Source organism: Pyxicephalus adspersus, chromosome 5 (genome assembly GCF_032062135.1).
Source record: "Pyxicephalus adspersus chromosome 5, UCB_Pads_2.0, whole genome shotgun sequence".
Taxonomy (NCBI): domain Eukaryota; kingdom Metazoa; phylum Chordata; class Amphibia; order Anura; family Pyxicephalidae; genus Pyxicephalus; species Pyxicephalus adspersus.
Window position 1 is genome coordinate 94,905,051 of NC_092862.1, and position 24,678 is coordinate 94,929,728.

Here is a 24,678-nt window from a genome sequence, read left to right on the forward strand (position 1 = left end):
ATATAAGTGTACACTGGGTTGTGGGGGACATGCTTCTCTAGGTAAGGAGCACTTGAGTTAATTCAGCCCTGGCAGGGAAAGCTACATATGGAGCTCAGTGATTTTGACAGATGAAGAAAACAATCAGGCAGGTAAAAAAAGATTATTGCAGAAGGGATGTTGCTTTATTTTATTTGATATTTATAATTTGCATTTTAGGGACAGTGGGCGTGTAGGCTCTCATAGAATTTATGCAGAACTGAACTATAGGTGAAGCAAGGAGTAATAAATTTATGTATGAACTAGCAATATATTATGACCAGAAGCCTGTAAATGACTTCTAAATAAATTTGTATTAACTATATTACAGATAAATATTGATAAAGATATCTTTAATGCATTTACATTCTGCACATTCAAGGTCACCGTATACTGTTAATGGAAGCTGCAAAACTAAACAAAACTGTTGGGACCATTTTTGAAAGGAAAATATATAAATGCTCACAGGGCACACTGCTGCTATACTGTAACCAAGTTTGGTATTGTATACTTTAAAAAGGAAATATTTCCTTCCGCCTAGTCCTGCAAATGTATTATTAGTTAGCACATTTAAAATGACATGCCTGATAAACTGAAAAAAAAAATGCTTAAAATTTAACAGTTTTTTTAAAGTACTTAGAACGTTAAGTCCTGCCAATTTCTTCCTCCCTGCCAAGTCCTATTAGCATAAATGAAAGGTTTATTTTCAGAAATGCTTGATAAATTACGTTACACAATCAGTAATGAGGGTTCTGTCATTGAAAGAGAATAATTCCCAAAATCCCCATTGGCATGACTGAGTAGTTGTACTCTCTAGTTCAAACTGATGTTAATATAGCCCCTGTTCAACCCCATCAGAGTTAATTGTGTCAAATTCCAAAATCTACACAACCTTTAAAAGTAAAACTTTTTCATTTTACAAAAAAAGACAAAATACTAAAGACTGAATGAATGAACAATCATGACATTTAATATTTTGTTATTTCTGATGGGCAAGTAACTATAAACTGCTGTTTTTGACATTTTAGTTTATTCATAGTAAACGTGAAACCAAACCTACTTTTTCCTAGTTACCAACCTTTAAACATAACCCTAATGGGTCATTTTCTATAAACTGAACCATTAGCAATGACAGAATTATAGGTTTGCAGTGCTACTTGCCAGTTCTCCTGACAATGTAAGTCTGTGGATGGGCCAAGTCAATGAAAACAATGCACATCCCATGTGAGAAAATAAGTAAGTGTACAGACACATTTTTTACCTTCAGAATGTCACAGTCTAATAAAATATACAAAAATATGTCCGAATCAGTTCTTATAGAGTTTGAACAATGCAATCTTTAACAGAAGAAACAAGTTAAAGCAACACTTCACAAATAACATACTCTTGGGCCAGTTTAGGTGGAAAAAGGTTACCTTTACAGTATGTATTTAGATTAAAACAGACCTGTACTAAAATGTATGAATCTCAGAGCACTGTGTTAAGCTTACTCGTTATAGATGCTTAATTCTTATCTTCATATTACAGCTTTGAAACTTTATTCTTTTATAAGATACTAATATGAGAATTCCCTATTAAAAAAATTTTTCTGGCAACTACTACTTTTCTAATTTTCAGCAGATTGTTTCACTTTGTCTATTCTTCTTGATAAAGTGCACCATTAAATGGAACCCATGCATGCCCTCTCAGTTGTTATCCAACCTCAATGCCCTACTGTGACACACCGGGGTTTCAGCAGCCTCTCACAATCCCCAGTATCAACAGTGTGTGCTGAGGGGTACAGACAACTTGCTGTTGGGAGTAAGGAGCCACAGCAAAACATTGACAACTTTTGGCACTAAGGAGGTGACAAAAAAAGGCATTTCTTACATTCTGTTTTACATTGGTAAAAATGTTACAAATTATTTGCTGTCAGTATTTGTCTGCTTTAAGGCAAGAACCAGATGACCTTTAAGAAAACCACTTAACCCTGGGAACAACATAAAGACTTATATATATATGGTAAGACACAGGGATAACTATTAGGAGACTAAACATTAAAGTAAACCTAACAATTATTTAAAATAACTTTTATTTGCTCCCTTTTGGTCTGTTAAATACACTATTGAATGTGTTTTGCTGTATCTGTTGCTTAAAGCTGTATCTCTTGATACTTTCAGAATCTCAGACCAATGATTTCTGTGGACTATAGAAAACTCCCCCAAGTTTTGTAGAAAAGTATTGAGAGGGTAGTTTTCAGTCCTAAAAAATCAGGCCCAGGATTGAAAATATTTGCCAACAAATAGTAAAATATTTTACAGGTTTGTTGGATCACCCAGGTTCACCCTTGAAAGTCTATCCTCTCCAGTCTTGGAGAGCTTAAAAAAATCAGGCCCATAAACTGAAAGACAGGAATGAAAAATGGGAGATACTGAATGGTAACACCAACAATGCCAACATTCCAGATGGTGATTAAGTAATACACAGAAAGCATATTGCAATACCATTTTTAAAGTACGCAAATGCTGCACATAAAGCTTTTAGATTTAAACTTTCCAACAGAGTTTAAAACTGATACCGATGGTATATACAGGGACTTTATTGTTTATCTGCTAAACATGGACACAAGAATATTTTCAAAGTGCCAGCTCTTAAAGACACTGGATAAAAGATGGAGAACAAGTGCACATTATGACTTCTAGAGGAATCATTTGTACTACCATTTTTGATTTTAATGTAAATACTTAATGCAGTATATACAATATAGTATTGAAGTTCAATGTAAACCTGGTGTCCTTATTTTTGTGCCCATCTCCCATTTCCACCTTCTTGGCTAAGCACTTGCTAATTACTGATGTTTTGGTGAGTTAATGTACAAACTCCCCTATTCAGTCTCATGTCCATGCTCAGAAGGCAGAATACAGCAGTGTTTTTCAATCTTTTTGGAGCCACGGCACATTTTTTACAACACAGCACACCACAAATCAAAAATGTTACAAAATGACACTCTGTAGCTAATTCTCTTGCCTCTATGAATAAACAAGGCAATTGAGCTACCTACTGCCACCCACTGACATGGAGGAGTATTACATTACTCTGCCAGTCACTACAGCACAGACACTCCACAATGGTAATTAGACAATTTCCCACTGTACACCTGAAGATCTCTCACGGCACACTAGCGTGCCGTGGCACAGTGGTTGAAAATCAGTGGAATACAAGATAAAATTACTCATCCATATTTCCTTCTGCATTTTTCATTCATTACACCCAAGGTAGTCCTCAGGATTGTGCTGCTGGATAATGGTTGCAGACAGGCATTAGTAATATTGTCTATTTACAGTTCAGCTCTGTGAATAGGAATGGTGGGATGGTCTTCAGTTGCTTCAGTTCACTTGCTGCTTGATCTGCTGCTTCTCTGTCCATGACCTCGGCTTGTTTTCTAAACACAATTTACTTCCTCTCTGATTGACCAACAAATACCAACCTCATAGCTGGTGGGGGCCTGGAAGGCTACAAATACCCTTCAAGAGCACCCTGAAAGGCTTTACAAGGCAAAATGTTATATGATATGATTATGTAATATTTCTATTGTTATATGTTTTTTTGTAGATTGAATTCCTTTAGGTAATACAGTTTTCTTTTTACTATACCGTGCAGATAAAGAAACATTTCTCATTCCCATGAATAAAACAAGCCATATGTTTTTCTTCTGGGAAAGAATATATACTGTATGACAAGGCAAAGATTTTTTTCCTAATTCTTTACGTAGTTCTAAACATTCTGATAAAATTCTAAGCTGTGTTCTGCTTGGCATCCATTTCAAGGAACAAACAAACACCATATGACATTTATAACAAAAATTAATTCAATATTTGTTGGATAAAAGCCTGCTCTGGGGTGAAAAAAATGGCCATAAGTTGCCTATTATCGCACATCAGGAGATCTGAGTATGAAATATCTTAGGTTTGCGAGTGAGATAGAAGGTTTCTCATGAATTTTGGGTCTTCTGAGGACCCACACATTTTAGTAGGATAAGGTTCAACAAGCTATACAGTTTATCCACATCTGATCCTTCGCCATAATGTACTTCTTGAAATAATAAAAAAGTGCGTGTGGTCAGAAATTATTTGTTAATATGTGAATCCTAAATATAAATATTAGTAAATATTTATTCAAGCAAACAAAATGTATTCCAGATTTACAACACAGCAAGAGATTCTGGCACAATTTACTTATATCAGTCAAGGGTTGACTTCTGTGATATGCTTGTGGGGAAAAAATTTAGGGGGAATTATTCTAAAAAGGTTAAAAAAAAGTAGAAGCCAGACCAACAACAATTAGGAAAAATGATTTACCTAGCCAGCCACTAGGCTGACAACCCTGGTTAAAAAAGACTTAATATATATATGCTCCTTGTACCTAAAACAAAACAGACTTCAGCAACACTGAAGTTACAGTCAGTACAGCCAATAGAATTTGTTGTTTTGTACTACACATTGCAATCAGCTAACATTGTGAAAATACATAGAGTACATGACTGGTGATTAGGTTTTTCTTTCATTGCTCCAAGCACTATGTCATTCTCAAGGTACAGCATTTTTGATAGACCTGGCCACCAAAATCTATGAAGAACCATGTGTACCTATAAAGCAAAGGCACAGGACAACCCAACAATGATAAACTAGGAAGTAACTTGGTCTTAAATGTGGATAAGTGGGATATTTAGCCAAACATTTTCTTGAAAAAAAAGAAAAATTAATTTTGAGGCATTTTGCCCCATACCAAAGCACCTAAACCCTGATACCCTCACCAAATTACTCAGAAAGCCATGGGGGCAGTACAACATGTCCCTGAAGATTTAAAAAAAATATTAATATATATTTTTTAAAATTAGTAGTAATTGTCAATAAAACACAATACTTTAGTTATTTGCAAATCCCACAGTGTGCTAGGGATGAGGTGAAGTGGAAGTCACAAGGACCTATAGAAATATGTCCTGAGTTAAAAAAACAAAATAAACAGGTAGTAATTATTACATAAAGTAAATGTTATAGTCTGGAAAATCCAGAGTTTTTGCATTCTTTTGGAGAAAACCCTGAACATACTGTTGTCACCCAAGAAAGGAAAAGTATAGGACCTGATTTAATAAAGCTCTTTAGAACTAGAGAAGGTAAACTATCATGAGAGAACCTGGGTTATCCAGCTACCCTTGAATAGATCTTGTCCAGAATTGAAAACATTTGCCATCTAATAGGAAAATATTTTTAAGAAATCCATTCCAGACTTGCTGGATCACCCAGGAAGTCTATCTTCTCCAGTCCTGGAGAGCTTTAAAAAACAGGCCTAATGTCTGCTGTGTCATTACTGTGTCCCTTTAGAGCTGTAGTTATTAAGTGCCTGTTTGGTGATACCACTGTATGCCGCAATACACCTAGTACATTGTCCAATATTAAAGATTGTTTGGCTGATGAAGCTATGAATGAAAGCAAAGATAAGAGATGTAATGGTGGGGATGGCAAACATCTTTATTCTCCTTTTACAGGTTGCTTAGGGTAAAAAGTCTTAAGCTACTAGGCACTAAAGAATAACTTGTAATAACTCATGTATGAATTCGCATTAAAGTAATACCAAGTGATTGTAAAGAAAACAAATTGACAAAGAGCAGCTTTTCAGTAGATATATCCTGAAACTGAACTAACCAGATTTGATTTAATTACTATTAATTGTAAAATAATTCCAATGAATCAGAGGGACTCCATGGGTCTTCAAATTGCTCAAAAGAATAGGGCAAAAGGCAAAATGTTGTTATTGAGGTCACAGAACACTAAGGTTGTGCTAGGGGTAATTTACTTTTATTGTGAGTCACACATGTACACTTGTGTACACCTCTCAGGAAACAAGCCAGTTTATTATCAAAGAAATGATGACATGAGATAGGAAATAAATATCCATAATACTGCCAAATAGCTTATTCTTCATCTTATCTTATTATCATTATATTATATACAAACAATCTTTAAAAAGGTGTTTTTAATTTTTTTTATTATTTTTTAGCTATCTGCATGCTGAGTGCACAAATTGTGCTAAATTATTAAACCTTTTCTAAAGTGCTTTTCCATTGATAACATTTGCTATTAAAATATGTAATACACTTGCAATAAGCATATTAAAATATATGTAATCTTAATCACAAAGTTCACAGATTGGGTCTGACTTATTTCCGTTCTCCAAGACTGCAGAAGGTAGACTGTCATCGGAGAACCTGGGTAGGCTAAAACCTAAAAACCATTTGCTAATAATTGGGAGAAGGTAAAATCTGTCAAGTAAAATGGCTCAGCATGTTGTAACAAAGAAAATTTTGCTTAATCATGTGGATATGTATATGTGGATCATGTGCTGTTTTGTATATCACAGTGTACTTTCAAATGAAAGCATATGGATCTCCAATAGGGATGAGCGATTTTTTAAAACTCGATCTTGCGGCAAATTCGTCCGTTCTTGCTTACCGAAATTGTAAGCGAGAATGGCCAGTGTAAATTCACCGATCGAGCTTGAATTTAAAAAAAAAAAAATTGCGGGCTGCGCTGATCAATGAATGCAGCGACTGCAGTGAATTAAAAAGGTTATATTAAAATTAGAAACATGATATATCACTATAAAACTCCCAGAGGCAAAAGAAAAGGATAGAAGTCCAAAATTCTACAAGTAATTTATTTTTACATTGGTTGTGTTGGATATGTAGCACAAATAAAAAGTAGCTCTCAAACAAGAAGGCATAATCAAAGGTCCTGTATGTATTTTGTTTCTTTTTGTGTAGTATTTCAGCTTCATGTTTAAATAGGATATGGTCTGCTGAATTTACAGCACCTTGTGTGCACTGATGCACAGAAAACATACACACATGTGTGGCAGAGCTTCTGCTTGTGGAAGAAACACAAAGAAAGCACTTGCACACAGGGGATTCAATAGTAAACCATCAAAGCACTTCTTATTTGAACTTTGAAACCATCAAAAGCAGTTGTGTGCTTAGTCCAACTATAGGTGTGCCAAGTAATGAGTGATGAATTCAAAGTCAAGTACAGTATTTGGCTATGAAGTAGCAAACCATTTGTGTTTTAACATTGCTAGATATCCTATTCCACCTTTAAGTATATATTAGAAATGTTGCATACTGTATATACCTGCCTTTTTATATATAGAACAAATTTGTTCTACATAAACAGTAACATTCTTGACTTATGTTCATTGCAAACATTAGTACTGCATATCATTCCAATAAATAACGCTAAATTATTTTCCCAAAAAAAGCTTTATGCATAGGTATTGGGAGAGAAAAAAACTGTGGACAATTACAACAGACCTATTTTGTTTATGTATACCAAGTGATATATAAGTGTAACATTTTCAGGTATCTGTAAATAATACTCAGAGAGATCACAGGCACCTGACTATGTTTTCATCCCTCTTTCTCCCCATAAATGCGGTTATATCTTTGTATCATTCAGATTTCTACTTTTTGCTAAAAGGTTACAAAGTGCTGTACAGTCTTCATTTGGAAGGTAATAAAGCAGAGAATCAGAACACCAACCCAGGAGGCTGTGTTCTTTAGAACCAGTTCAGAAAAGGCAGTATACTTATTCTCTCAGTACAGGTTCCCTTTAAGTAACAAGGTAAAACAAAAACAGAATTGTCTGTAATCTAGCTCTACACCAAATACCACACAGTGAGATTTTTTTGAGTAAAGTTACTAATTGCTAATAACAATAGTGGGAATGATATGTATGCTGATATTGGAAAGGCTCTAAGGGAGAAAACAAAAAACCTTCCTTCGTATTTTCCACTCTAGTAAAATTGGCACATGTTTTTATTGAGTGCATTATATTATTATGTGATTTTGCTCCTAGTATCATATTTGGCTAGCGTAACAATCCTGCTCTGACAAAAAACAGAAAAAACAATACATTTAGGCCAACATATTTTTACTTTTGGGAAACTTATACTAATCTGAACATGAATACCTTTTTTTCATCAAATTAACGTTTTAAAGCAGATAAGACTATGTTATGTTATACCGTATTTGTTAAATGTTATCACACAATCTACTACTATGATGTGTGGTTAAAATATGTGTACATGTTGGGGAAATAGGATTCGAGCTAAATATAATTTAGTTTGGTCATTTATTTTTTTTTATTTTAGTTTGGAGGATTGACATCATGTGCTGCCTTTGATATTGATTGAGCTCTACCACTCCAAAAGGAGAACTGCCCCAAACTATCAAGCATAATCATTAAAGGTGAACTCCAGAGGCTATTAAAAATAAATTCAGATATTAAAAGATCTAAATAGAGGAGTGCTATCTGCTCTAGAATAACTGTTGATCTGTAGTTTTCCAGAGGTTACAAAATTTTGCTTTATAAAAGCAAACTAACGTGTCACCTTACTGCCTCAACTTTGTAAGTCACATGGCAATAATGCTCTGTACAGGATTAGGGGACTAGGATTGGGTGGTTCCAGCACCAACTCTGCCCTGCCCAATACCTGTTACAGTGCGGTATTTTCCATGGGCAGCACATCTTGCTTTTGACTTGTTCCGCTGTCTGCTTCTGATAACTAGTGAATCTAAATTACTCGGTGACATCTCATGGAATGTAAAATAATCCTTTTCTAACTTTCCTAAAGGTTTGAAAGGAATGATTTAGAGTAATTATAGGTTGCCCAAAATTCTGCTTTAAGGTTTGATATCAATTACAGTGAGATAATCAATGACAAATATGTAACAATATTAACTAAAACCTTTTCGTAACCTTTTTTGCCTTCCTTATCCAGCATCCCTCAATTTCCGTAAATTTAAGACTAATTTCAGGATTATACTGTATATTAATATTACTGCTAACTACACCCTTTTGTGCTACTTTGTGTGCACTAAATGTATTGAAAAAGGGTCGTTTTCTGCAAAGAAAAACACCACATTTAATATACACAACTAAAGTGTGACTGCTATCGAACTGCAAAACATTATGTCCACATCCTTTGTAGCCATTATTAAAGTAGGTTTATCTAGTGTTGATGTTCGAATTCGGATTGTCCCTTTATTCGACCCGAATATGGCTGTTCGAATTTGGATAGACCCGACCCGACGTGCCTTCAGTTAGCTGTACCTGCAAGCAATACCAGGGCAATGGAGGTTGAATGGAGATACGTATCTCCATTCATTACCTCTTCTGCTCTGTGATTGGCTGAGAAATAGGAAACCCTGATGACAGAGCTGATTTATCTGCTCCCTGATTGGCTGAGGAAACAGAAAGCCTGATGATGCTTGAGCTGTCATGATGTCGAGCTGTCTGTGTAGACTAAAGCTGCATACACACGTCCAATAATTATTGTTAGAAACGACCGACGAACGACCGATGAACAACTGATTGGCCAAAATAAAGTGACCAAGGACGCCGACCGCCACGGTGGATCTGATTGGCTGACGATCTTTCATCTATCGTGTGCACGGTCGTTCAGTGATCGTGCATGTTTCTGCGGTACACTTTCTCCTTTACATGTCCCTCCCTGCATCGTTCAAACGATTGTATCTAGCGTGTGGAGGTGGATTATATATGAACGATCATATTGTTACAGCATGTAAAGAATTGTGCACAATATGATTGTTCAAGTATAATCGTGCATAATCGTTGATCGGTCGTAATCGTTCATTTTCTTACAATAATTATTGGAAGTGTGTACCTAGCTTTAGCCTAATATTGATGTGACAGGTGCTCTTTAATCTTCATGTGAAGTACAGGGGTATGTAATAGTGTTATGTATCCTTTTACAATGCATCTTTTTACAATGTATCTTTTTATGTATCCTTTTATAATGTATCTTTTTACACTCCTTTGGAGGCTGTAGAAGCTCTACACCAGTGTTTTTCAACCTTTTTTGAGCCACGGCACATTTTTTACATTAAAAAAATCCTGCGGCACACCACAAATCAAAAGTGTTACAAAATTACACTTTGTAGCTAATTCTCGCCTCTAAAAATAAACAAGGCGCTTGAGCTACCTACTGCCACCCATTGACATGGAAGAGTATTACATTACTCTGCCAGTCACTACAGCACAGGCACTCGACAATGATAATTGGATAATTTTCCACGGTACACCTGAAGATCTCTCACGGCACACTAGTGTGCCACGGAACAGTGGTTGAAAATCACTGCTCTACACAGTGCTGAAAAAAACCCCAATTTTTCCTCCCATTGACTTTAATGGTGTTCGACTTTGACATTCGACCACCCGAATAATTTTGCTCTATTCGAGCGAACAGCTGCCGAATCGAATAGTGAGCTATTCGACCAAGACTAGGTGTATCCCAGACTGCAAGCTCTGGAAGTACACGTTGGATGACACCCAGCATCATCTAACCAGAAAGTGCTGTCTTGTCTAGTAAACAAATATTGTACCACAGTATAAAGGAGGATGTGAATGGTTTGAATGGAGAAATAGAAAATTAATGAAAATGGAGTTGGGTTTTAACTACAATTTGCACTGATTTTTAAAGTTTCCTCTGGGGGGAGCACACTCCTGGGGATACAGATGGCAATAAGACCTAACAGAGGTCCTCCTCTCTTCTAAACTCACTGTTTTACTGTTTGTGCTCCCTTTGGGGAAAATGTGGAGTTTAAAGAGATCTTCCTGCCCTAAAAACCACACAGAAAATAAAATCAAAAATCCCTAATAGCTCCAGAAACAAAAAAAAAAAAACATTACAGATGTTCTAAGCCTTTCCACGTTCAAATGGGTTTGCCTGAGTTAAAAAAGTTTTTGTTGATATATTCAACATATATTGATATACTGTATGCTATTTGGCTACAGACTGTTTTCCATTTAAACCTGACATAGTTTCCACATATTTTTTATATAAAATGTAAACTATTTTAGGCAAACCCTTGGAAAATCTATGCAACAGTTTAATGGTTTAGATAAAAATCAACAACTCTTTTTCTCATACGTAAATGATCAGTTATTTCAGTATTTATTTCTGTGATAGCAATCTAGTTTTATCTTGGTTTCTCAGCATGTGAAATATAGTAACTACAATAGATCTCTATCAGACTGATGAGTGGCAAACATAATGATTGATAATTAGGTAAGAAAGATTAACCATAACCAACTTATACTTTACATTAACATTACAAAACAGGGAAAAAAGGAGAACATTTTACAACTGGCATCAAAGCTGCTATGAATGACACCCATGTGCTTAACTAGATAGTAAGAGCATGGTCCATCAAAGCTCTTCAAGACTGTAGATCAGGGGTCGGCAAACTCCAGCCTTTAGGTCAGATAGGGCCTAGCCGGTAGTTCGATCTTGCCTAACGCCCCCTGGCCAATCCGGCCTAATGCTCCGAATGCTCCGGAGCCACAGGTTGCCAGCTGGATCTGCCGGGGGCGTTAGGAACTACCGGAGCTGGAGCGGCCAGAGCAGCCTCTTTGCTGTGGCTTCTCTATTTACTACGGGCGGCGTTGATACTTCCACCGCGGTAAATAGGGAATACCCCCTGAAGGTAAATCCCTCTCCTCCGTAATGAGTTAGAATTAGCGTCCGGCCTAGTGTTCCCCCGCCCACCCCTGAAATGAAAATAAAAGTTTGCCGACCCCTATTGTAGATGATAGACTATCATGAGTGAACCTGGGTGATCCCACAAACCTGGAGTGGATCTGGCCTAAAATTGTAAACATTTGCTAAAGAGTAGCAAATGATTTTAGGAAATCCATTCTAAGTTTGCTGGAGCACCCAAGTTCTCCTATGATAGTCTATCTTCTTCAGTCTTGGAGAGCTTTAATAAATCAGGCCCTGAGTGTAGCTCTTTGGTTCTCACTGCTTACCTAAAAATTTTTTAGCCCCAAAAAAATGTCTTCTTTCTTTGCCCAGCCAAAGAAGATGTAATAGGAAAGGTAATATGCTCATCAATCTGGATTTCCCTGCCTCCTGCCTTTCTTATGTACCAGAATTGTAACCTCTTTAGGACTATTCAGCATTTGAAACATCCAGGACTACTGAATGCATGTGACCTTGTGATGTAGTCTATTCCTCTAAGCCCTATATCCTAAAGGTCACATCAGTACCGTACGTTTTAGAGGATTGAACCACAGCTCACCACAGGAAATTAGGGCATTCAGAAGTTTTCAATGCTGTAGTCCTAAAGAAGTTTCAACGCTGAAATGGAAAGTGTAGGAATGAGTATATTTTTTTATCCAATGGCACAGGAAAGCTATTAGAAATGTGCTCTACTGATAGTGTCTATTTAGGGGAAAAAAAGAACTGTAAAACTTCACCTAAAAGTGGGATTTCTATATCTAACATTGTTGTGTAGGAAGGCTACTCTCATCAATGGACCACCAAGTGATTAAGCCGTTAGATATAATTGAACAGGAACGAGTAGAAGACCACAAGGTTGGTTCTTTTTTTTTTCTACCACAATTTGGCATTGTAATATTTGGCTTGGGCATCTTATTACTATTTGTTTAATAGCACTGGAGGTCTCCTTGAAAAAACAACATCCTGATATTCTTCATCAACCCACATGTTGACAAGCTAACAACCATGGCTGGTTGTTGGCTGCAAAATTGCCACATTATTCAACCAGCATGTCTGAAGTTTCCCACTCCTGGCATTCAAAACAGTGAATACAATTTAATATATTCCTACTTGTGTCCCAGTTCTACTCTGAATTATACTTTTGTGCACAGCTTGATCTCCTTTAACACAACAGATTTTTCGACTGTTTTTCAGTTCAGAAGGATATGTACTTCAAATAAAAGACTAATTCTAGATTTACAAGGTATTAAAAAGTATGAGTAAAACACTCTCCCTATACATTGTTTAATCACTTCTAGCTCATTACTGAACTGTGTATCTTAAGGAGTTTAATACTGTAGCTTTCCATTCCCCTATGGAGGTTGATGCTTTACAGTTGCTGGTCTGTCTCCAACTTGGAGCCTAAATCCAATTCTTTGGTGGTATATGGGGCTTCTCGTTGTTAAAATAATTTTGAATTTATAGTGCAGTTTACCTGTACAGTAGAGTTTAATTTGCTATTTTCCCTGACATATCCTTGGACATTTCTTTCAACTCCCTCTTCTTGCACTTTACACATGTCCCAAAAGGAGTATACTTTTTCTCTAAGATAGATTAAGTAATGTATGCAGAATGATTGCAAGTTCCCCTTGGAACCTAAAAGCTTTTCTACCTGCATGAAAACCTCAATAGCTAGAGTACAGATTGCCAATAAGTTCCAGATGTGTTTATGTGTCTACAAATGTGTACACGTGAGTATCTGTGTGCAAAAAGTTAATATATATATATATATATATATATAAATACATATATATTTTTATTTGAAGCATCACTGTTGTAGCATTTATATATTTCAATAAAATTTTGTCTAGTGCAAGACATACAACATTGAACATGCAAAGTGCTATGTAAGAACTAGCCCATATCAATCAATCAGAATTTACTTCACTAAAGTGGAGCTGATTTTGATTTATTTCTATGGGTACTGTACTTTGCGCCTGCAAATGATTTGAGATTGGCTTTTACTAACAAGAAATTTAAAATAGTAAGGTAACCATACTGTTCAGCTAACCTGGAACTGATATTTTGCCCGCTGTAGGATGATCCATTTCAAGAATAAGCCCATTGTGTACAACCTGTAAAAAAAGAAGAAGAAGCCATGAACATTTTAATTTATACATATTTTTTATGTACAGACTTAGATTAGGTATAAACAGCCCTATATAACTCTGCTTAGGTAACAAGCATGTTATCAAGGGTTTTCAAAGAACATAACTGATTTCTCACATTCAAAGCAAATGTTATCACATAAGCGTTTTATTTATAAAACAGAGAGTCAGACATTCCCCCATGGGAATCTTCCAAGTCTATGTGTTTCGGTAGCAGCAATTGAATGTTAGTATTTCCTTTGCTCTTCTTCTTACAAACATGATATGCTGTGTTTTGCAATGCTAGGGTACAAAATGCCAAAAAGTAGTAAATCTTTTCTCTGACATTGTCAAATTAAAATAGATATAGAGTTCCCTGGAATTTCATCAGAATGAAAATATGGTAAATAAGAGAAAATGCCTAAAATACAAAGAAATTTGTTGGATCTGATATTTCCCATAAAAAGGGTAAAATATGAACCTAATTTTTATTAAAAGAATCCCATATGAATTATTTTAAATCATTCATTGGTCTCTTCCCCAAATTCCTCTGATATATGCATAGATGTATCTCTAGAGAAAAATACAATGTTAAATAGTATAGCAATAGAAAAAGAAGTTTTTTTCCAAATACAACATGAGTGATTATATCTATCAGTTAAAGGATTATTCATGACTTCCAAAAATAAATTCTATATTAAACCAGTCATCATTTGCAGACGGGTTCCATTGTCCCCTGAATAAATCTGGGCCTTAATTAGGTTACAATTGCATCATACAGTAAGAATTTTATTATACATTTTTGAATATTTACAGGACTTTAGGGCCCATGTAAATGTACAATATCTTTTTCCTAAGGCATGAATTGTATTTAAGCCAATTTATAGGTCAGCCTAAGATACAATGCTTGAAATATTGCCGTACAAATAAGTTTGATTCTAACTCCACATAGATAGCATCCTGGTCTAGTTTTGAACCGGAGACCCTTAGTCTTGCAAAGGCAAGAGTGCTAGTCACTACGCCAACCATGGTGCTTCAGACAAACAAACTGATACAAGATCAAAATACTCTAGACCTGATCATTTACTCAGTATCTCATTAAGTGCTTCAATTGAAATATCTGAAATTCAATTTGTGTCTCCAGCGGCTGTGCTGTACGCAGAGTCAAGGGTAAAGTTTGTTCATTTAAATGATATATGGTCCTAAATCAAACAGACCTTTTAAACTGGCAAAATAAATATTTCAGAGATTTAAATTTTGGTAAAACTATGACAGAGGCCAATTAATACATATTTTGTTTCATATGAGAAGTAGGCTTAGGCAATCATCCATTAATTGTATGTCATCTACATGTACAAGTGTTATTGCCAAGATGTATACAATGCCTGTAACATGCCATCAGTATGTCATACCAAAGCCACAGTACAGAACTGTTTTAGGAACTTGGTTTTACCAACAGGTCTGTCACAGCAAGTTTCCAGATAACCCACATGAAAAGGTTGCAGTTATTTGTTCAGGGTGCAGATGTACTGAACAAGAAAAAGCCTACAGCTAACTATGAAGTACTGCCTAAACTTTATTTGTTTCACATTCTTTCTAATACACCTGGTTATTTTACTTATGCATTGGCATACGAAAATAGCACTGAAACAGTGAATAATCTGATTTATGAGGTCATATATGGACCAAATGACTTCCTATTTATAAATATCAGCTTCATTGATAAATAGTCGCATCAATCCAGAGTGGTTGCACAGAAGAAACCAACATCCCAGTAATGTAGTTACAGATCCATGGGCTCCAGTGTGGATTCTGAACCATCTAGGTCCCCTCGCTTGCAACTTTACACTCCAATTACTTGCAGCAGAGTTTAGACAGCTCTGTAAAAAATGTTGGTGACAAATCTCTCAGTGATAAACCCCCTCCTCCCAAACACACACCGTTACAGACCTTCTACCCTCTCCAGTGACAAATTGCCAATAACGGAAAGTGCAGATAGCCTCAGTGATAGACCCCTCTTAGTAATGGAACCCCCAACAGTACATTCCCCCTCCCACTGCAAATCCCCCTGAATGCAGACCCACATTAGTGACTTTACCTACTTGTTACTTTGTTCCCACATTGCTACTGAAGGTGTACTGTTTAGTGGCTTAAGGAGGATGGGCAGATACTGAGAAGCATGCAGAGATGGGTCCTTTTAGGTAGGCCCACAGTCAGGGGCATTCCTACCTGGTCCTGGGATAAGGACTGCACCCCACCGCAGGCTAGAGGGCCACTCAAGACCAGTAAAAGACCATGGTAGTCATTGTGACAGTTGCAGCCACTGTTCCTTAAATATTGCATGCTTTATTGTAACAAAAAGAGGAGCAAAAATGATTTAAATAATTTTATTAACACATAACAAAACTTCATCTTCATCAGATAGGTGTTTTTAGTGTATTTTAGAGCAGACCTGTGTGATTTTTCTATTCTGTTGTTTTAGCACCTGATAAAGTAAATTCATTTTTGATGTGGTTAGGTCAATTATGGAAATAACATTAAAATAGCATTTGACTACAAAGGACGAAGTAACAGAATTCATGGATAGAAGACACCATCCTCTAATCATAGTTGCCTTCCACTTGCTGCGTTGTTACCCCATTTGCTTATGGAGACCTAGAATTACTTTAATATTATGTGAAATTTATGCCTCCTACTCTGCATTTCCAGGTTGCCAATCACCAGGTCCAAGCTCTGTCACATGTGGTAGTTATATTGTGTAACTTCCAACACAGAACTAACATGAAATTTACATTTGAGGCTTGGCCTCTTTGTACTATATGTCTCAAGTGTAATGTATTTGGCACAATTTGAGGATGTGAGACCCAAATGTAAGGTGCCAATAATCACTCTTTGAGTGTTAGAAAACAAAAGTGTTACAAAACAGTGATGGAACTTGTGGGGACGAGTAGTGACTGCTGTACACTACTACTACACAGTATTTTTATAGTACCGACATATAACAGTGCTTTACAAAGTTCATAATTATGTCACTAGTCGTCTCTCAAAAAGGCTCACAATTTATTGTCCCTACCACAGTCATAGACTTTAATACAGCCTAAGGTCAATTTTTTTTTTGAAGCCAATTAACCTAACTGCATGTTTTTGGAATGTGGGAGGTAACCGGAGAACCCGGAGAAAAGCCACAGAAACACAGCGAGAACCCGCAAACTTCATGCAGATAATGTCCTGGCTGAGATTCAAACCTGGGACCTAGTGCTGAAAAGGCAGGAGTGCTAACCACTGAGACACAGCGCTGCTTAACACTACTGCAATTGGTGATGCCCACTTATGCAAAAACCTAGGAGCAACAAAAACCACTAGTATCTTGGAGCTTTTTACCCTATTAGAGCTTCAATATCAGTTTTCTCTCAGTGGCACTGAAACTGGCCCAAGTGGGCAGTGCTGTGAGCTCAGTGGGCATAAGCGCTGGGACTAATATCTATTAATGACAGCCACTGTTCAATCCTAAGCCCACAATCTAAATTCTTTTAGAGTATTAAAATACGCTTTTAGGAGCATTGTGGTCACAACAGAAGTGCTGTCATGGCATTTCTGATGTTACTGGGAATTCCTGTGTGATCCAGAGCAAAGCAGTCAACAATGGCTCACTACTATAATTGCTTTGTCGATAGTACATGTGGTGGGGGGGGGGGGTCTGGATAAGGTCATACACACACACACACACACACACACACACACACACACACATACATACATACATACACAACGTATTTCATTTTAATTTCACATTAACAGCTATTTTGTTAAGCCTGTTAAATAAAATCCAAGTGAAATCGAATTTGAATTCCATGTTGTAACAAGACAAAACAGGACAAACATCAAGAGGGGTGAATACTTTTAAAAGGCACTGAATGTCATTCCATACCTTCAAAGGTGGATTTGTTTTACTTTTGATTGAAGGCTGTTCCTCTGATTTCTTGTTATCATCATGTACAGTGAAGGGTGACTAACAGTAATCAGAGTCAAACTTCACTATGTCTAATTTTTAATTGATCTAAACACAACCATGAACAACATCAAGAAGAGGTAAAGGCATAAGGTATATAAAGCTGCTGAAATGTCATTCAGTGATTTCAAATATTTTGGTTTCTGTTTATATATAAACATTTTTTGCAACAGAAAAATGATCTTATCAACATGCATGTCAATGTGATATGTGCCTACAGCTATTTTTCAATTGTAGCTCTTTATTACTCAAATACCTACTCAACTCTCATTTTTCAAGAAGAAAAGAGGACACCGATATCAAAACATAGTCAAACTTAATAGAAAATAAAACTTAGAGTGACTGCGAATAGCACCTTTTAAGATCAAACAAAACGTTAACACCAAAAACCTTAGTTAGGGTTTCGCTTGTTCATAAATATTACTGCTCTTGACAGATGTGGCTTTGAACTGTGCATTAGGTAAAATAACGGTTTTCAATTAAGGGGGCTCAGGGGATTGTCTCCTTTGTTATCATGCTGTTTTGGACACAACAATTACTGAATCCAATACAGATGAGTGAATTGGCAAGTTCTACATTCAACATAGAATCCCTAATGCAGCTGATTTACAACAGGCAAGAAATTGTTTACATGTCCCAATCCAAAATCAATCTATTGATACAATCAGTATTATACATTAGCTTTTGTTTCGTCTAAACAAGAGTTAAGAAATGATGAGGGGTCCCAAACAAGCAGTAGTGGGACAGCACATCAAGTATAAGTGCTGAATTCTTTCTGCTCGATTAAAATAGTTCTCTCTAACTTCTAAATTTTGGAACTTTTTTTGGCTAGACATACTGGGAAATCCTGGGGTATAAAAAGTCCTGCCCCCTGGCAAAGATTGCAGTGTGGTCTGCTGGGGTAGCTGCTGATTACAGTAGGGGCCCTAGAGCCCGGGCTCTGGCTGGTGCACCCCCAGCAGGGTTAGGGAAGGGACCCTGCTGGGGGACACACCGGCCAGAGCCGCTGACCATGTCCCCCGTACGGATCGCAGGCTCAGAGGGGTGGGCTCAGATCTGTGATGGGGGAGGGGTGGGTTCTGGTATCATGACATTACTGAGCTGTGTGATACCTGGCTCCCCGCGCATGCGCGGTCCAGACCCTTTAAATTTAGTCCGTGGGTCCAAAAAGGTTGGCGACCACTGCCCTAGAGGACTTGTGCAGTGACCACATTATCCCTTTACACCTCCAAATTGCAATAGTGGTAGGTCATTTTTACAGAAACATCAGGATTCTACTAGGCCACTTTTCCTTGCCACTAATACATGTAGACAATGGCAGTGCAAGGCTTAAAGAGATTACTCGGTATTATCGTTACTGTTCAAATCTTTTAGGACCCTCTTCTATTTTCTATAGCATTCAAAGTCCACTGACAAGGACAAAAAGGGGGAAGAAGATCCTTTATGTCAGAGGGCTAGACCAAAAGCATGAGGTACTAGACCTTGAGTTGAGAGATCCATTAGCAAGAAGTGTAACCTCAGTTCAGGGGTACAGGAGGAAATCAGCTGGTGTGAGGACATAGGCAACCCTGAAACAGCCATCCCCTGTAGAGGAAATGGCGCTATTAGAGGTACCTAAGCAAAGGATTTAGGTTATTAATTTTGCTTCACCAAATAAACAACTTTAAATACATGCATACATGCAGGAGGGGTTGTGGAAAGAGGGGGTTACAGATGTGAGCAGGAGCCTGCACATGAGCTTTAGTTTATAAAAAAAGCATTATCATTAAATAAAAAGGTATTGTTTGCATTGCAACTAAATGAACCAGCTGTATGCAAAAATATTGCAGCCAGCAAAGACTGTAAAAAAGCCTAAGTTATTGTTGTACATATTACAAAAAACAACTCTATAACTTGATCTATTCCTTTCATGTTCATTGGTACATAGTTGTTTGGGCTCATATTTACTTTCACGTGTGAAGCACTTATCCCCTTTATGTGTTGTTGTGATGCTATTGTGATGTGCAGTGTATACAAAGTATTTGAAGAGGGCTTAGGCATTTCATAGTGGCATACAAAACACTTTTGGCATAACTTAAAAAGCCTTATTCATGGTGGGAAATATATGGACTCAGAATGGAGATGAACTGAATTAGGAGGAGGAGCACTCCCCAAATGGCTACAAAGATAAAACATCTTCATACAAAGATAACACCTGTGTTGTTATTTTCCTCTCTTTCATTTTCCTTGCATCTGTGGAATGTAAAGGTACTCATTGACATTAACAGTTTTTTTCTATAAATGGACCTTCTATGGGATATAAATAATTCAAAAGATATTCTGTGTGCACCAGTCATAGGCATAGTTAATCTGCCAGGTCAAATATTTGTATGTAATTGTCTTCTATTCTTCAAGGATCAGAAGATTGGTGCCTACGTTTTCTAACAAACAAACTTAGCATTAGTTGCAGAATTGTAATGTAACATACATTTTAAAGTAAGTTTTAACAATAAAAATGCAGTTCATATACTAATGTGGAGATTGTTCACTTCCGTTTAGGAGATAGATGGAGCTAAGTTTATTTAATCAACTAATTATGTGTTAGCCAAAATTCTATTTTTAATTTTCCTAGCACATAGTCTCTAAACATAATCCACAATGTCCCAGTCTATTATAAGCACCTCAGTTTGTTACTGTCTGAAGCCATTAACAAATACCTATTAGTAACTTTGAAAGTCTGCATAAATAAATTCCTAACATGCCGCAATATACAGCAACAGTTAACAAAGAAAAAAAAACATTTCTTATGGGAAAAGCAGTTTTTGAGCTTCAGCCAAGGGGCTATGGCTGGGCAAAAAAACCATACACAGGAATCTGCATTAGTTTATCAAAAATAGGTAATTTATAACTAAAATGATAAGTTTCATGATAAGGTTAGTTTAGGTCTAGAGTCTGGAAATGTATTAATAAATTATATTTGGATTTTACTACAGCATTTATAACTGCTCTGTTTAGTATCCATGTATCCATGTATCCGGATACAGATTTTATGGAAGAATGTTTGTACAATGGTAGCAAACTGATTACACTGCAGAAAAAAACAACACTGAACAAAAAAAATTCTAAAAAGTGATGTTAAAGTATAACAAATCAGCAGGACAATATGTAACAATATCACAACTTGGGCAATTAAAATGGCATATGTGGTTTAGAGGTTATGGACTTCTAAGTTGCAAAATAACTTTATCCTCTTGACACCAAATTGAGTTGATATATATATATATATGGACTTATAAATATTGGATAATAAAAATCTTACTTACAGGTAAAGAATAGGTATGTTCACTTTAGAAAACAGGTAAGTTAGTAGAAATACTACGGAATATGTCTACACATTTTCTAAGCCAGTATAAAAATTTGGCAAATGTTTTGTGTATACTAAAGGCTGTATATAAAACAGGATGTTGGTAGACTATGAAATAAAGAGGATCTTAATACCAGTTTAGGGTGGCACTCTTTTTGTGTTTGCGTGTGGCATTCATTTAAATGAGTATTTTTAGGTGAATTCCAGGCTAACCATATATATCTAAATACACAAACCACGTGTATTGGTAGACTTTGTGTATTTTTTCCAGGTCTTTGCAGTTTTCCAGTATGAATCAATTCCTGCACTTTTTTCCAGTGCAGGAACTTCTTCTAATAAAGACCAGATGCTGCTGCTTTCTTTCCTTGTGCAGGGTGACTGATCTTGTATCTATCCACCCTGCAGCAGTCTGATATTCATACAGGCTAAAAAAAACACGGTCATGATGACAATTCTGCTTTGCAAGGTAATATCTAAAATCGTAATAGCAACTGGTGTACCTAAAGTATTATTATTATCTTGTATTTATATAGCGCCAAATATTATGCTTATGCAGTGCTAAGTCCAAAGTCATGTCACTAGCTGTCCATATAAGGGGCTCACAATCCAATGTTTCTACCATAGTCTTATGTCATTCACACATTCTAAGGCCAATTTAGAGGGAAGCCAATTAACCTAACTGCATGTTTTTGGAATGTAGAAAGAACCTGGAGTACCCAGAGGAAACTCACACAGACACAGGAGAACATGCAAACTCTGTGCAGATTGTGTCCTGGCCAAGATTTGAACCAGTGACCTAGCGCTGCAAAGGCTAACCTCTGAGCCACCTTGCTGCCCATTGCAGGGCCAAAAGCACAACTATTTAAACATCAGAAATGGTCATGTGAGACCCTGATCATGTGCCCAAATCCTAGGTGCCAAGCATTAAGTGGGAATTAATCCAGGGACTAGCATCATTGTTGAATCCATCCATCATTCCATGAACCAGAGCTGTAAGAAATGTTACAGGCTGAACATGGTGGACATAAATTTTTTACCTTATTGAGTATTTAGTTATTAAACACACGATCTATGGGCTAACCAGCATGATATGATAGATTTGGATAAACATGATTTGTCATACTGTTAACAAAAAGAGCCCTATGTGTATATATTTTTTAAAGAAACCTTTATTTCCAACCCCCAGTAAATCAGAGGGATTAACAAATAAAAAATAGGGGCTTCAGGAAATGGGAAAAGTTGAGTTAAATTTTTTAAAAAAGAGTTTTGCTTAGAGTTAGATGTACTTATGCCTAGGTTTATGGAAGAGATGACTGACAGTGCTGAAATAGCCCCTTCAAGGGTTTCACCTGTTTTGTGCTTTCTAAAGCTAATCCATACTTTTAGAAAGATAAACATTTTTCTTTATTCAGCAATTTCCTATTGCAAATCTTAAACCTAAATACAGGGATATCCAGTCCTGATGGCAGGCATTGACAATAGTCTTGTCTTGTCTATTTCTCCATGATGGAGGACTATGGAAGTACAATTTCTTGTAGCTAATTTATGCTACCTTTACTATATACCCATGGCTGATATTATTATTTTGCAGGAACACACATTTTGTGGGGTTTGTGGTTTGTTGCTTACTCTAATCTTACTGCAAATTGTAAGCTTCTTACTGTGTACACTAGAAGCTGCAGAAAGTCAAGCAGAGCCCAATTCTATTCAGCATCATTGTGTAAGAATCACAATAAACAACTTGAATTTATGAAGTCTGGATTCCTAAATTGTAGGCACTTCTATTAAAATAAACATTGTTTTTTTCTGGGTTTGTTATCTACGAAAAATTAAAACATACCACAATGGGATTCAGATAGGTCACATTAGATTACTTTGCTGCTTGAATACAATTGTTTTTTGCATATTTCACTTTTTTAGTGGCAGAAAGGAAAATGCTTCAAAGCCTTGCTGACAAACATCATATGAAAAGTCACTTCAGGATTTAAATCTTTATTTGGATACCATGGTGCCTTTAGGTCTCAAGCTATAGATTTCCTTTTATGGAAATGCCATCTTTTTATCATTTACTTAACATTAACTGGAATTTTAAAAATGTTATACCACAAAACCTTTCCATAACATAATAGTCCTGTTAATAATGACGTTTATTTGGAAAAGTCATTAGACTCTATGAAATGTTACATTAATAAAACGTTTTTTATATTTGTTATACAGTGCTGCATAATATGTGAACAATTAAAAAAATACATTCTAATAATATATGCCTACACTAAGCCATTAAATATTTATTAGTGTAGTAGACTTATGTTTTTTTTATCATTTCTGAAACATCATTATCACATTCCATTTGAAAATTGCTGTAAGCAATCTGAGAAGAAGACTGCTCTAGCCTTATCTCCAGGGGGCTAACACAGGGTCTTTACAACCTCCTTTACAATTATCCAGTTCAGAGACAGAGATAAATAAACTAACTGTAGCCTCAAAATAATTGTGTGTGGCCCTTTAGGAAAAACTCCACCGGTCCTACAATATGTGAAGTGGTTGGTGACATGGCAGCCACATAACCAGGAGTAGAGGTAATATTTCTGTCTATTGCACCCTTTTTTAAATAAACATTACCAGTACCACAATATTGGGGAACCAGAAAAACAATACCTACTAACATTGAAACGAAAAATGGCATAAATAAAAAAATAAAAATAAAAAGTATCTTAACATCCTGCAAAAAACATATATATATATATATATATAAACAACAAGAGACAAGAGAACCTTTAAACAGTTAGCGCAAATCTGGGGAAATAGAGTTAAAGTATGTTTGACCTCTGAAAATAAACATAGGAGAGGAAGGGTGTTCCCCCCTGTATACCTGGAGAAAAGAATGAAAATTCAGAGCATCTTAAAATACCAGAGCAAAGAGGATCAGAATAGCTGACATCAGCTTTTGAAATGAATACCATATAGTTATAATATCTTGGCTTTTAAGCCTCGCTGCATTACAAACAGTATGCATCAGAATTAGTTCTGTCAAATACAGAATACAGTTCTTTCAAGTTTACCTTATACTCTCATCCAGACATAAAAACTGACAGGTCCTGCTGCATAAAACCACTGATGTAAGTAATAGGACTTCGGAAATAAGGCTCTAACTATTACACGTTTGGTAACTGGAGTATAAATAATTACTTTACAATATAAATCTATGTAAAGATAAAAACTGCAAAGTAAACCTTTCCTAAGAGAAATATGGGGACTGGCATTGCTAAACTCTTTCTAGCCTGGTTACTATACAGAATATACAGTTAATATTATGACTTTTTACTCAAAAACTTAGATAGATTCACACAAATATATATATCTCAGGAAAGCCAGAGTAAAGTCAGAAGACTTCAGACACAAACTGGTATCATTGAACAGATGATTATTGCAACAATACTCTTTTTATGCACAATATCTGAAACCCTTCCTTCAGCTATTTCTCTAACATACATTTATAGTAGTTAGAGTTAAAGAGTTATAGTAGTGTCCTGGAATGATTTTTTCTATACATAAGATACATACATATAATACATAAGATTTTTGCCATAAGTCACTTATTTAAACTA

At 36.2% G+C, this 24,678-nt stretch overlaps 1 protein-coding gene across 2 annotated transcripts in view; it reads right to left on the reverse strand.

The window, feature by feature from the left end:
- The window catches only part of SUGCT (succinyl-CoA:glutarate-CoA transferase), a 360,863-nt gene that overhangs the window by 50,462 nt on the left and 285,723 nt on the right, over positions 1-24,678 (reverse strand). For both annotated transcript variants that reach the window (XM_072412171.1, XM_072412169.1), the window contains one exon: positions 13,643-13,706. In XM_072412171.1, the coding sequence (XP_072268272.1) occupies positions 13,643-13,706 (64 nt within the window). The remainder of the gene's footprint in view (positions 1-13,642; positions 13,707-24,678) is intronic.